Raw genomic sequence first — 13,829 nt, 5'->3', positions numbered from 1 at the left:
GCTCTCTTCCCACCCCCTCAGCTTCCAGTTTTCTTTCCCTATCATTCTTTCATTATTTTATCATAGCACCTATCACCTTCTATAGATCATCTATCTTATGATTTATTTTTTAAGTTATATGCATTATGTAGCATTTCTTTCCTCTCTAGAATGTAAGAAGCACATGGCAGCGATCTTTGTCTATAGTCTTCACTGCAGTATTCCTAGTGTGTAGAGCAGTGCCTGGCACATAAACAATATTTGCAGAATGAACGAATAAATAAGCAGCATTATTACTAGGAACTGTTTTGGATTTGACTCAGATGGACCTCCACATGCAAAGAATGACCTTGAGTTAATTATCAACTCCCCAACTTTTGAAGATAATGAGGGCTTCCTTTTCTGTGATCCATATCACCCTGATTGTCTATGTAGATAGACTCCCCAAGATCAATGGTCTACTCACGACTGTGCTGAGCCTGTGTGGACACAGCCTCAGTGAGAAGAATGTCATTCTGTGAATCCTCACTCTGCATTTTAATTTGCTACAGACACATCCTAAAAGAGAGCTTTCAGCCACTGGCTCTTTATTAAATGTGGCAGAAAGAATATACTCTTTGTGTTAATAAAAATATGTGCCAGTCATTTTGTGTTAAGGACTGTTTAGGTAATAAAAATGGTCTCATGCCACATAAGATTTGGCAAGGCTACCTTGAATCATAAACCTTACATTTGTCAAGTTTTACATTCCTTGGGAAAACGATTACCTGCCTGATTATTATTGCATTCATTTCATATTAAATGTATGCATTATTTTTTCAGGGTGCCAGAATGTGAAAGCCATCGACAAGACATTGGTGAGGAAAAATCCTTTGGCCCTTTCCAAGATCTGACAGTGCACAATATTTTCCCATCTGTATTATTTTTTTTCCAGCATGTATTACTTGACAAAGAGACACTGTGCAGAGGGTGACCACAGTCTGTAATTCCCCACTTCGATACAAAGGGTGTCGTTCTTCTCCAACAAAATAGCAATCCCTTTTAGTTCATTGCTTTTGACTTTTCAATGGGTGTCCTAGGAACCTTTTAGAAAGAAATGGACCTGCATCCTGGAAATATATTAACTGTTAAAAAGAAAACATTGAAAATGTGTTTAGACAACGTCATCCCTTGGCAGGCTAACGTGCTGAAAAACAAAAGATATCCTTTGGTAAACTTGAAGGTAGCTAATGCTGAGGTGAAAATTTTAATGATCACACTGTTTATTAGCCGGCATTGTGTTTAGATACCCATAAAACACTGTTCTTAAATTATAAGCTCAGGTTCCAAAGGTTCAACATGCCTGGGAGACTTGGATTCACAACACTGACGAAGTAGCACTTGGTAGAATTGGGATGAGTGGGTGGTAATCTGTGATTTTCTAGAGACTTTTTTAATACCCTGAGCTGTGCTACTTCTTTGAATGTAGATTTTCATTCCCATCCTCAGTGTCTGAATATATCTGAATATTTTGTGATATACATTGCTTTCTAACCAGAAAGAAATAAAACATTATTTTGAAAAGAGTATATCTGGTCCATCTGCAACAATATGGAATTTAACCATTTTGCTTTCTTAATGCTAATTGGTTCCCTATTCCTCCATGCATGCTGCATTATTTCTCATACCATCTAGTTCCTCTTCTTTATTCTCTTGCTTCTTTCCATCACAACCGTGTGCAAACCCAGCTACATTATTTGTGAGGATCATGCCCAATGAAAATGCCAGTCCTTTGTTCAAAAAGTGAGAAAAAGCTTTTTCTTTCTTCTACAGTTTTTCTCTTAATCTGTCATGGTATCTTTTATTTGCCATTTAATGCCACGTTTCCTTGGGCACAGGGATATGCACAGGGCAAGTGCAGATCCTCAAAGGTGCCTGGGACACCATCCTGTGATCTGCCCCAACTCTTCTCAGTCCAGGTCCAGGACCCTTGAGGTGGAGAGTGGCCTTGTCACTGGGTGAGATAGAAGCCAAGGACTCATTCAGGGGAGGGGAGGAGATGGTGGGAGATGAGACAATGTGTGAACCTAGGCTCCAGGTCCCCAGCTTATCTCTTTGGTTCATTATAAAAAATGAACTCAAAGATGAAATTATTAAGAATTTTAAGCCAACAGCCATAGAACATTAAACCCAGGCATGAGGCCCCTTTTTCAGTGTGGAGTTCTGTGCAGCTTCACTGGTTGCCCACAGAGGCCTGGTCACGTGACTTTTAGATTTATCCCCAAACCAGTCATATGATGGATTATAGGTGGACTTGGTAGTCAGTGTAATTTTGAGATTGATTTTTCACCATCTTCCTGATTGTTTAACCACTGTTAAGTATTGAGTGAAACAAATGAGAAAAACACTGCCTTAAAATAAGATCATTATTTTATGTCTTATTGTTTTACTAGAGGCCTGGTGCATAGGATTCGTGCACTGGTGTGGGGCGTATCCGGTGGGGATCGGCCCGCTGTGGGAGCACCGCTCATCCCGGTCAGCCCAGCGGCGCTCCCACTGTGGGAGCACACTGACCACCAGGGGGCAGTTCCTGCACTGAGTATCTGCCTCTTGGTGGTCAGTGCACATCATAGCGACTGGTCGACTGGTTGTTCTGGTCATTCTGCCATTCGGTTGCTGGGCTTTTATTATATAGGATTATTAAGGATCTCACTTTCTTTGTCTCTCTTTCTTTAAATGCTAGAAATTTCATAAATACTATGATGGACACAAACATTAATCTTTTGTTCTGAAATTATATTTAAATCCGATAAAATAGAATTGTTTAATCTTCTAAAAAGAAATAGTTACCTCTTCATGTTTTGTTCAAGCAGAAAGAAGGAATATTACTGTCTTAGCATGTAACTATTTCATGCTTTTTGAAGTAATATTAATAAATTAATAGGACTGTAATAAGCACCTCTGATTTCCCCAAGTGATTTAGAAACGACTTTTCTGTTGGCAAAGAACACTCACTCTAGTTACACTGGAGTATGTGGTTGGATGGTGACGTGCTAAAAAGCTGGTAACTTCCCAGCAAATGGAGCTCCACATATGGTCTTTTAAGTAAATTTTATGCAAGTTACATGAAAATAGGATTAATGGTCTTAATTTGTGAATTTCTAGATGCTTTTATGGCCCTCTGAAACCATGCTCCCTCCTGGAATATAGATTTCCTTTTTTTTTTTTCTTCAGAGTTGCACTATAACTGAATGCTTTGTAATCTGTATTGTCTTCATAGTCAAACTGATCTAAAGTTGTCTTTACCTTTTTGGGGAGTGTTTCCCGTCCAGCTGTAGCAATACTAAATCCGAAACTATCTGGTAGCTAAAACAGGGAGGGCATTTGTGGGTTGCACATCATTTCTGGGGATTTTTTTTTACTTGAAGTTGATAGAAATGCTTTGAGGAAGCCAGTCGATTTTTCTGTGTTTTAGTTTGTTGAAATATGTTGAGGGAGGGGTTGTAGGGCCAGGACAGTTAATGCAGGCCAAGTCTGCTTTTCTTGTACGTCGTTCAACATGTGCAGTGCTCCAGAGTAGTGTTCTCAGCCTGTGGACGCATTATAGTCACTGGGGGGCATGTTGAAGCAGATTTCTGGGCCCCTCCTATAGATTCTGATTGAGCAGGTATGGAGTGGGGCCTGACATGGTCCCAGGTGAGGCTGATGCTGCTTGTCTGGGCATCATACTTTGAGAACCACTAGTCTAGCCTAGAGTAAGGAGCATCAAATCAGATTTGCTAGTAATGAGCTATAGAAATGATCCCTGCAAGTATAAAAAGCTGTGGCCCATTGACCTAGTGGAATACTGCTCAGCTGTAAAAAAGAAGAAAATCTTACCTTTGGTGACAGCAAGGAGAGATGTGGAGAGTGCTATGCTAAGTGAAGTAAGCCAGTAAGGAAAGACAAATACCATGTGATTTCACTCACATGTGGAATCTAGTGAACAAAATAAACAAACAAAATAGAAATAAAGATTTTCAATGTTGGAGAATAATGTTGAGCAGGTCATGTTACACATGGTTGTTGTCCACGTCTGGCCCATGGGTCACAAGTTCCCCAGGCTTGTAACATCTTATCCTCACAGGTGTTTCTCTCAGGGCTAACATCACTCTTAGGCACTTACATAGAAGCATGCCTGAGACATAGCAGTGATGGGTGACTGCCAACGGCATTTGCCAGAACCTCTTTTGTTTAAATTTGCTTATATTCTGCTACCAGGAAGAATGTGGGTGTGAGATAAACTTGCTTCTTTCCACCAGGCTTGGGTGCCCATGTTCCCAGGCCTGCAGGAGTGAATTAAATGGTATTGGCTGCATCTGTTTCATTGCTGTTTTAGTCATTCATTTGTTTATCGTGTCAAAATATTGGCGATTGTGACATAGCCTTAGAGGGCTGTGGTGGTTAGTATAACATGAAAGGAAGTTGTGGCTTACTCTCAAACAGGGAGAAAAGACTTTTCATTGTCAAATGTATAATTTATTGACTGTCTGATTGACTGTATGCATATCAGTTGCATAGCAACAGAAGAAAGTTTGTCTGTTTAGGCAAGTCTGAAGGTTGCTTATAACATAAAGATAGAAGATGCTTTCTGAACTCCCATTTGCTTCAAAGTGCACTCTGTCACACGCCAATTATAGAACGGCACCAGGATGAGAACTTATTTTAAATAATATAAATGTTAACTCAAATGATAGAAGCTATTATTATATACTTATTGGATGGAAGCTCTTATCTGTTTTAAAAGATGCAATTTCCTGCCCTTATTCAAATCTAACTTGAGCAACACTTATCTTCTTTCCTCCCTAATGTAGTTGCCCAGAGTTGGTTGGAGAAATAAAGAATGCTTCTTTTTATTCAGTTTCTCTACTGAAATTTTTCTGAAGATTATTTTAGGTAATGAGCATAGGTTCAGTTGAAAAATTTCCAGGATCTTCTGAGCACAAAGAGTTGTGTTACCCTGAATAATGCCAAAACAAGGGCTGGAATTCAAGTGAGCAATAAATTTGATTTTGTTTGTTCCTTTGATTCAGTATCATTGGGGAAAAGATTCTGGCTTGGTTTCCTGCCTTTATTTTCTGGTTAGATCATCTACCTTTAAAGCTGTTTAACCTTACCTCCCATTCCTCCCATCCCCCATTACGGTCACAGTCTTTAGTCTGTTTCTAACAGTGGGAACTTCTTATTGAGTCATTTATGATAATGTCCTCCCTTACTACCTCACTAAAGAGAAGCGAAGGCCAATCTTCCTGAAAGCATTGGGTTAGGTTTCTGAAGATCTGAGTGACTAGCTGGGTGAACCGTTATTTCCCCTTATGACACTCAGATTCTCAGCTATGAAATGAGGACATAGCATAGTGAAATATGTAAGAATATGTCGTGAATTATACATCAACATTTAAAGTCTTATTCATAAGAATTATTATCAGGAGAGATAGTATAACAAGTTCCACTATGTATTTTTTTTTTACAGTACTTATTTAAGAAAATAAATGGATGAAAAAAATAGATCCAGAGACATAGAAGCATGGAACAGAATGAGGAATCTCAGAGGGAAGGTGGAGGAGGGTGGTGGGTGGGAAGAGATCAACCAAAGAACTTATATGGATATATGCATAACCCATGGACTCAGATAACAGGTGTGTGGAGGCCTGCGGTAGGGAATGGGGGCAGGCTATAAGGGGTCAAAGGGAGAAAAAGGGGGACATGTGTAATACTTTCAGCAATAAAGATTTAAAAAATATTCAAGCAATTCACAGAATAAAAACAAAAATCACCACAGATTTTACTACATAGAGATCATTGTTATTTGTATCAGGTGAATATGATTTCAGATATTGCTACATGTGTGTAATAAATAGCAGTTGTATATATAGATAGAAATGGCTTTACTGAAATAAACTATACAATAAATGGTGTACTTAAGTAAAATATGCAATTTAGTTTTACTTGAATTTAGTAGAAGATAAAGTAAAATTGAAGAAATTCTTAAAATTAAGGTAAATGCTTCTTTGAAAAAGAAATACAGCTTAAAAGTACCTGCACATTGTATTTATTTATTATTTTTTTACTTTAACAAGTAGTTGAGTTTATTTATTTATTTTATATATATATTTAAATTTATCTTTATTGTTGAAAGTAATACAGATCAGTGGTTAGAGTAATTTTTTGTTTCTGGCATATACATGTTTCAATTTTAGACAGTATCAGTTCACTCATTGTTATAAAAATAAATAAATTAGCCTTACACTTCCTCTTCCTTCCTCTTTCCTCCTCTTCTGTCCAAATTTTGTTAATATGTTTTGATTTTAATATCATCAAAGTATAAAACATTCTTTTCTGTAACAATAACTTCTAAAATCATTTATTATTAATTTCCATTGAAATGGGTTCACTACTTACTATAAGCTTCTCCATTCCCAAGTGAACTTTTATTCCCTTCTTCTTGGTTCCCTGAATTTCATTGCAAATTGTATTTTCAAGAATAGCTGTATTCCTTAGTTTGTGTGTGTTTAAAATCTGCCTGATGCTTTGTATTTGAATGAGAGGTTAGATGAGTATGATATTTTTGGGTCCCACTTTTTGCAGACATTTTGGATTGTCATCTGGCATTGCCTTGGATGTGGAGAAATTGAGACCTGCCTGCTTTCACCTCCTGCTGTTAACTGACTCCTATCCGCCATGATGTTTGAAAAATTATTTCTTTATCTTTGAATTCCTGAAAAATTATCTTTTAATTTCAATATCCTTAGTTGAAATAACACCAAATACCACATGATTCACAATTTTAAAACAAAACGATGCCTACCACATTATTTTATTTTTCATTTAAATATAAGAAAAAAAGCTTTATCAGCATATGTCTCATATCAATCATTAACATATGCTTTTACATTGTCCTCTATTTTTCTTTGTTAGCCTTACCAGCAATGCTATAACAATAGTCATATCAGTGGTTATTATAAATTTTGGGTCTTTTTTTTCTATTAAAACAAACATTTAAAGATTCCTATTATCCAGATCAATGCTTCCCCATAAACTTTTTGTGATGATGAAAATGTTTTATATCTGTGCTCTCTGAGATCATAGCCACTAGCTATATGTGGCTACTGTGCAGTTGTAATGTGCCTACTTTGAATGTTTCATGTTATTAATTAATTTAAATTTATTTAGTCTCATGTGTACTGTATGGATAGCACAGATCTAGATGTTCTAAAGAACCTTAGGCACTGAGTAAATTTTATTGAATAGACTCAAGACTAACCTTGCTAAATAGTTACCATGGGCAAGTCACATAAAGTCTTTTCAATGTAGCTTTCCAATTTAAAACATAAAATGTTGTAGTAGCTCTTACCTGTATGGCAGGAACATCAATTGAAGTAATAAATGAAATAATGTTTTAAAGTATTTGGAAGATAAATACTATATTGATACTAGCTTTGATTTTTAGTTATTAATCTTTTCAGTTATGGTTTATGGGGAAGATTCCAAAAATTTTGTCCAAACTCTTGAGTTTATGGCCCAGTCCAGCTACTTAGTGAGCACATTATCTTGAAAAAATAATTGTGAATATAAATTTTCATCCTTTAGGTGGAATGGTGTATCACTAATGTATGTAATAATGAATAGCAATGCCCTTTTAAACTACAAGAAATGATATGTGTAAGCTATTCTAAAAATGACAGTAATAAGGATATCTGGCCCTGGTGGGATGGCTCAGTGGGTTGGAATATTGTCCCATGCACTGAAAGGTTGCAGGTTCGATTTCCCGTCAGGGAACATACCTAAGTTGTGGGTGTGATCCCCAGTTGGGGCTGGTGTGGGTGGCAACCAATTGATCTTTCTCTCTCACATCAATGTTTTATCTCTCTCTCTCGCTCTCTCTCTCTCTCTTTCTCTTTCTCTCGCCCCCCCTCTCCTTCCTCTCTCTAAAATCAATAAAAACATATCCTTGGGTGAGGATTAAAAAAAAAAGAACATATGGCATGTAGTGTAGAAGCAGAAGCAAAGTTTGTTAGACATAGTGAAACATGTCATGTAGAGTTAGACCGAACCCTGAACCCTGTATCCTAAATAGCAAATTGGTACCAATAGGGTCTTTCTCTCTGCAACTTTGGCACCTCTTTGAACCAAGAGCTTGAGTCAAGAATACACTTTTGGTTCTGACTTTCCTTTATGCATGATACCATATTATCTGGTTTTAATATTAACATGCTAATCTCATATTTTTTGAAAAAATTCTCAATAAAGTAGAAAATAGTTTTGCCTTAGTAAAAATGTATTTTTGTATTCAAATATTAGTTGATATTATAACCATGCTATTTAGTTCAAATATTAATGAACACTATTACTCTGATATTTTGAGACTTTCTGAATTATAGTAATTTAATATAATATGTGTCATGATATGAACATCCCTGTTTTAAGTAGTGCATTTTTTGTTGTTGTTAATCCTCACCTGAGGATATTTTTCCATTGATTTTTAGGGAGAGCAGAAGAGAGAGGGAAAGACAGAGAGAAACATCAATGTGAGAGAAACACATCAATTGGTTGCCTCCTGTACGAGCCCTGACCAGGGCCCGGGCCAGGGAGGAGCCTGCAACCAAGGCACATGCCCTTGACTGGAATCAAACCCAGGACCCATTGATCCACAGCTGACGCTTTATCCACTGAGCCAAACTAGCTAGGACAAGTAGTGCATTTTTTAAAGTCACTAAAAAAGCAGTCAGGACGAAACTCTTTTAAAAAGATTTCTCAGTAATCTGTCTCAAAAATCTCTGTTTGCAATACTCCCAACCACACATATACATATCTATGAGAAAAACACCTGAGAGACCAACAAAAATATTTGAAGATTTAGGCAATAGTAAACTGTTAATCTACCAAAATAATTGAATTTGTGCAACTATTAAATATTCATGATTATGGACAAGGCAGTGTAAATGAAAGCCAGAACCCCTTAATTTGAAAATGCAATTATTGGATCAACTGATGGTTTTATCTACACAACTGCATAAACAATTTGCCTACTTTCCATTAAATCGACCAGATGCTTTATTGTCACGGAAACACAATCTAAATGAAATCCACAGATTTCTCCTGAAAATCTTTTTTTTTTTTTTCTTATGTTTCTTGGCTAATCTTATTCCAGGTCTGCTAACAATTTATCCAGAATGATTTGATGGCTTTCAACTCTTTTGCCACCTCTTGTCCATCCTTTATTGGGCAAGTACACAATTGAGAAAATGATGCAAGTGCAGGCAAACAAACACAGAAAGAACAGTCTTTGGAAAGCAAGACACTCACCACAGTCATTGGCCCTTTCCCAGGAAGGAAGTGGTAAGAAGGGCATGGGAGGTCGATGCCCAAACTGCTGCCCCATTTGAGATGCCTCCTCCCAAGATTTCAGGAATGAGAGTCTCTCCCTTCTCTATTAAATATCCCCTGCACTAACACTCTTACTTCCAAAGGTCTTCAAAGCTTTAGGTAAGTAAGAAGTAGCAAAGCATATTTTAAGAATTAATTGAAAATGATACATGACGAAGTAATTACAATTATTTAGTCTCTACTAATTTTCATTAATGTTGACATTCCTGTGGCTCATCCAAACTTTGCACATGATGAAGGTTCACAAGGTCCTCCAGTATTTTTTACTTTGTCCAACAGAGGGGAATGAGAGGTTATAGAACTGCATCAAGAACAACAAGAAGAACAACAACAACAAAATAAAGTTCACGTGGTGCAAGAACACAACTCTTCACAGCAGCTTCAATTTATTTGATGTACTGCGGTCCCTTCTGAGTTTTTGACTCTCATTCAGAAACAAAGCAGAAGTCAGGTACTCTCAGAAGTCCAATTCAATGTAAGAGCCAACATGGTTTCCTTAGTCTAGATTCATTTATATTTTTGCTCTGACTGAACTAAGTGTTAAGATGAAACTGAGAAACAGCAGACCCTATTTAAAAATGCTCACAATCAGATCTTGTCTGCACTAATGAAGCAGTCCAGTAAAATGAGTGGTTATGTTTGCCACCAACTATTTCACGATAACATATCAGCTACTGGACAATATACTATTTTTAAACAAGTTTTGACTAGTTTCACATGGATGGTACAAAGGAGTAGGGGAGTAGAATTTTGTGCACATGACCTTTAATTTTCTAGAGGATGCCTAGATGCCATTAGATATTTATGAGCATTGAGATCATGCCACAATGAATACTGAGTAGGAGCTGCCATCCAGATTTTTTTCTGCTCCTGAGAGGGATCTCGTTCTGTTACGGCACACTGCTTTCTGCTCTTCTTTTTGGTGCTCCCAATGCTTATCTCAGGGAGGACTGGGTTCTATTATCACTAACTGTAATACTTAGGAATCCTCTACTATATTAACAAAAATACAGTGTCAAGAACAATAGAACGAGTGTCCCTCATTGTGTTCTGTCTACACATGTAGCATTGTTTCCAGTTTGGGCCATAATTAAGGGAAAGCAAGCAATATGGTAAAGATGCCTGGATAACAAGTGATGCTTATAGAATGTACCACAATCTTTGGGTTGACTTGTGACAATCTTTACTTTCTTACATGAGTTAGGTAAATATATTCATAAAAGTGTATAATGTGCAAGAACAAAACAGATACAAATAAGGCAAAAGTATGAGAAAATAGTACTAAATGCTGGGTTGTAATGTCTATTAATGTTCATGAAGGCAGAGAATCTGTCTTGTTTTGTGCTATATTACCAGCACCTTATACACACACAAAAAAATGTAGTTATTCAATAGATACTTGATAAACTAATCAGTGAACATTTGTCAGGGATATTAGAATTTTTTTTTTTTAGAACCAACTCTGACATTCTATGGTTGGCATCAAATATAGCAAATGCCTAAGGATTTCAATTAAGAAAATTTAAAATCACAATATTTAACAAAAAATTCTCAGAATACTGATTTTATATATGAGTATTTTATGCTCATAAATTGATATTGGGAAATTTTCTTTGATTTTAAGAACAAAAATAAAAAGGGATATTAATATTAAATAGTACAGTGTTCTTAAGAATAGGTCTCATCATTTAAACATTTATTTGATGTTTTTATAACAAATAACTACCAAACTGAGATTGATAAATTATTAAATGTCACAAAGTCATAGCATTTTAGAGTTCTTGGAATATGTTAGATGATGTAGCCGAAAGTTACTCAATTGCAAGGCCTCTGATCTGCTCTCTGATTAATGGGTTCATGGCCCCACAAGTTGGGTGATGTGGGTGTGCCCCATCTCAATTATGCAATAATTAGTTTCTAAAAAGTGGTGAGTAATTAATATTCCTTCAGTTCTTCTGAGAATATTTTTTTGTTGTTTAGGCATCCTCAACAATGTCCCATTGAGATTTTATAACTTGCAACAATAAAACAGAAGGAGGGGTTTTTAGTATATTACTATATCATAAGAAGTGTTGAACCACCAAGCCACAGGAAGAACATGAAGGCAGCTGAGCCTTCAGAAACTTGGGTCTAGGGACTGTAAAAGCAAAAAGGACTCATTTTGTTTTTCTTCCCTTTGCTTCTCCCAGAATGTTGACTTTATTACTTTCTCACTGCAGACCAGCAAGCTCAACTTATTGGGTTACATGGCTACCTACAGGTCCCTAGGTTCACATCTCCTTGTTCTGCAACCAGGAAGAATTCATGCTCTTGTTCCACCTTCACTTCAAGATTATCAGAGAGCAGAACTCTACTTGAGTCACTTTTGCACCCCTTGACCAATCAGACATGGTCAGAGATAAAAGGTACAATATGACTGTGGGGCTACTGTGAATCCTAAATGTTGTGTGTAGAAGAGGGAAGACAAAGGGTGCTGCTCTTTCCAGAGTAAGGAAATCTTACTGGAAACAAAACAATGTGTTCCCTGTGGAAATAATAAATGCTTTTTCAGTATAAGTATATACCAGATGATGTTTGGGACATAGTTAACCTAAAATATTATTTGTTGTTTATCTGATATTCAAATTTAACTTGGCACTTTGTATTGTGTGTGTGTGTGTGTGTGTGTGTGTGTGTGTGTGTGTGTGTACTAAACTTGTGGGTCTCTTTACAAATTAATGTCTTCTGGTCATATATATAAAAACATATGAGCTCTTTGATCATAACCTTGTAACACCTGAAGGGTACAGCATCACTTGGTAACTGGGAAATTTGATGCTGGCCAGAGAATTGCCTGTGCTCCCACTGTGGGTAGTGTCTTACTTTGTTTGCTTGACCACACATCAGTGACCCAGGCCCAAACTGTCAGCTTAAGACCACAGAATGTTTGATGTTAAGTTTCACATATTATTTCAAAGCTAGTGTGTTCACTCTTGCAAATTTAACTTCTTGATTGCTTTATTGTTGAAGTGCATAAATTAATCACATACGTTTAAAGTTAAGTCTTATGGTTTGATAAGACACATCTGTGTATTAATTGATCCCAAGTCTTATATTAAAGGAATCTAATTAACTTTGTTAAACCAGGTATTTTCCATAAATACTTTGTATATGCCTATAATTAATGTAATAAAAACTAAAATTCTGTGTAATGCAGTATGAGAAATGCTAAAAACACTGCCCTTTCATCTTTAGTTTAGAAAATGCTCTCAGAGGATTATGATTCACCCAAGGTCAGTCAAATAATAGTAGCAGAGCTGGAGATAATTGATAAAGTTTAAATAACAAATTAAAGTTTAATGGTAAAAAACAACAATCCATGCGTAGTACAAATCCCTGTCAGACTGTTCCTCATCAGTTTAATAATATCTGTAGACTTCAGGTGATTAGTACTTCAAAATTTATGTCTCTTCCCCTTGAGACAGCATGGAGGGACCTGGAGAGTATTATGCTTAGTGAAATAAGCCAGCCAGAGAAAGACAAGTATCACTTGATATCATCCATATGTGGAATCTAATTAACAAAATAAATTGATGAACAAAATAGATCCAGAAACATTGAAGCATGGAACAGACTGAGGAATCTCAGAGGGAAGGTGGGGGAGGATGGATGGGTGGGAAGAGATCAACCAAAGAACTTGTATGCATATATGGATGACCCATGGACCCAGACAAAATAGGGTGAAGACCTGGGGCTGGGGACTGGTATGGGTTAGAAGGGGTAAAGGAAGAAAAAAGGGGGACATCTGTATTACTTTCAACAATAAATATAAATTTAAAAAAAGAAAAATTATAAACTTTGAAGTGGTACAGCTTTATCTTCTACATAACAATACTGAAGGAACTGTATAAAGCAAGAGAGGTCAAGATTACCAAACAGCAAAGAAAATTTACTGAGGAAGAAATCAGCTGGCATCATGGAGGCCTCCAGTCAAAACCAATGGGTTGAAGTTTCCATTCTATCAAGGTGCTCTTCCTTCACATCTGTTGACACTGACCCCAGGGAAGTAGTCTGAGGTCCTTTTATATCTTGTTAATTATCTTGATCCTGCTATTGGGAGCTGAGCATTCTTCAGTATAGAGAATCAACAGTTGTATCTCAGACTACCAAGCAAAGGAAATAAACAATCTAATTTTCTATTTTCCTTGAGATAGTACTGGCTCTACATACAGGCATAGCATACAGTTGTTTGCATGCTATATTTTAGAGATGATTGACATCTTCAAAGGGAAGACAAAAGGTAGATAAGAACTTCCAAAGCACTTGGGAGGATGCAGAATGAGTAATGGGTATTGATGATAATTTCGTATAGTACTCAAATAAAGTGGTATTAAATTTCCTAAAAGAAAGCTGGTGGGAATGCAGACTGGTGCAGCCACTGTGGAAAACAGTATGGCGTTTCCTCA

The 13,829-nt window shown here is 36.7% G+C and overlaps 1 protein-coding gene across 2 annotated transcripts in view; it reads left to right on the top strand.

The window, feature by feature from the left end:
* HAO1 (hydroxyacid oxidase (glycolate oxidase) 1) overlaps positions 1 to 11,825 on the top strand; it is a 72,516-nt gene extending 60,691 nt beyond the window's left edge. Inside the window, exons 8-9 of one of the 2 annotated variants that reach the window (XM_006758079.1) lie at positions 802 to 836; positions 11,604 to 11,825. In XM_006758079.1, coding sequence (XP_006758142.1) covers positions 802 to 836; positions 11,604 to 11,762 — 194 coding nt within the window. In that variant the 3' untranslated portion in view covers positions 11,763 to 11,825. Of the gene's footprint in view, positions 1 to 801; positions 2,436 to 11,603 lie in introns of those variants that run through there. The other variant, XM_006758080.2, reaches the window with a different exon arrangement.
* The last annotated feature ends 2,004 nt before the right edge of the window (positions 11,826 to 13,829 follow it).

This window comes from Myotis davidii, unplaced genomic scaffold, assembly GCF_000327345.1.
Source record: "Myotis davidii unplaced genomic scaffold, ASM32734v1 scaffold32, whole genome shotgun sequence".
In the NCBI taxonomy this organism is placed as follows: Eukaryota; Metazoa; Chordata; class Mammalia; order Chiroptera; family Vespertilionidae; genus Myotis; species Myotis davidii.
Note: the sequence above shows the minus strand (reverse complement) of the source record. Positions and strands in the feature narration are given on the sequence as shown.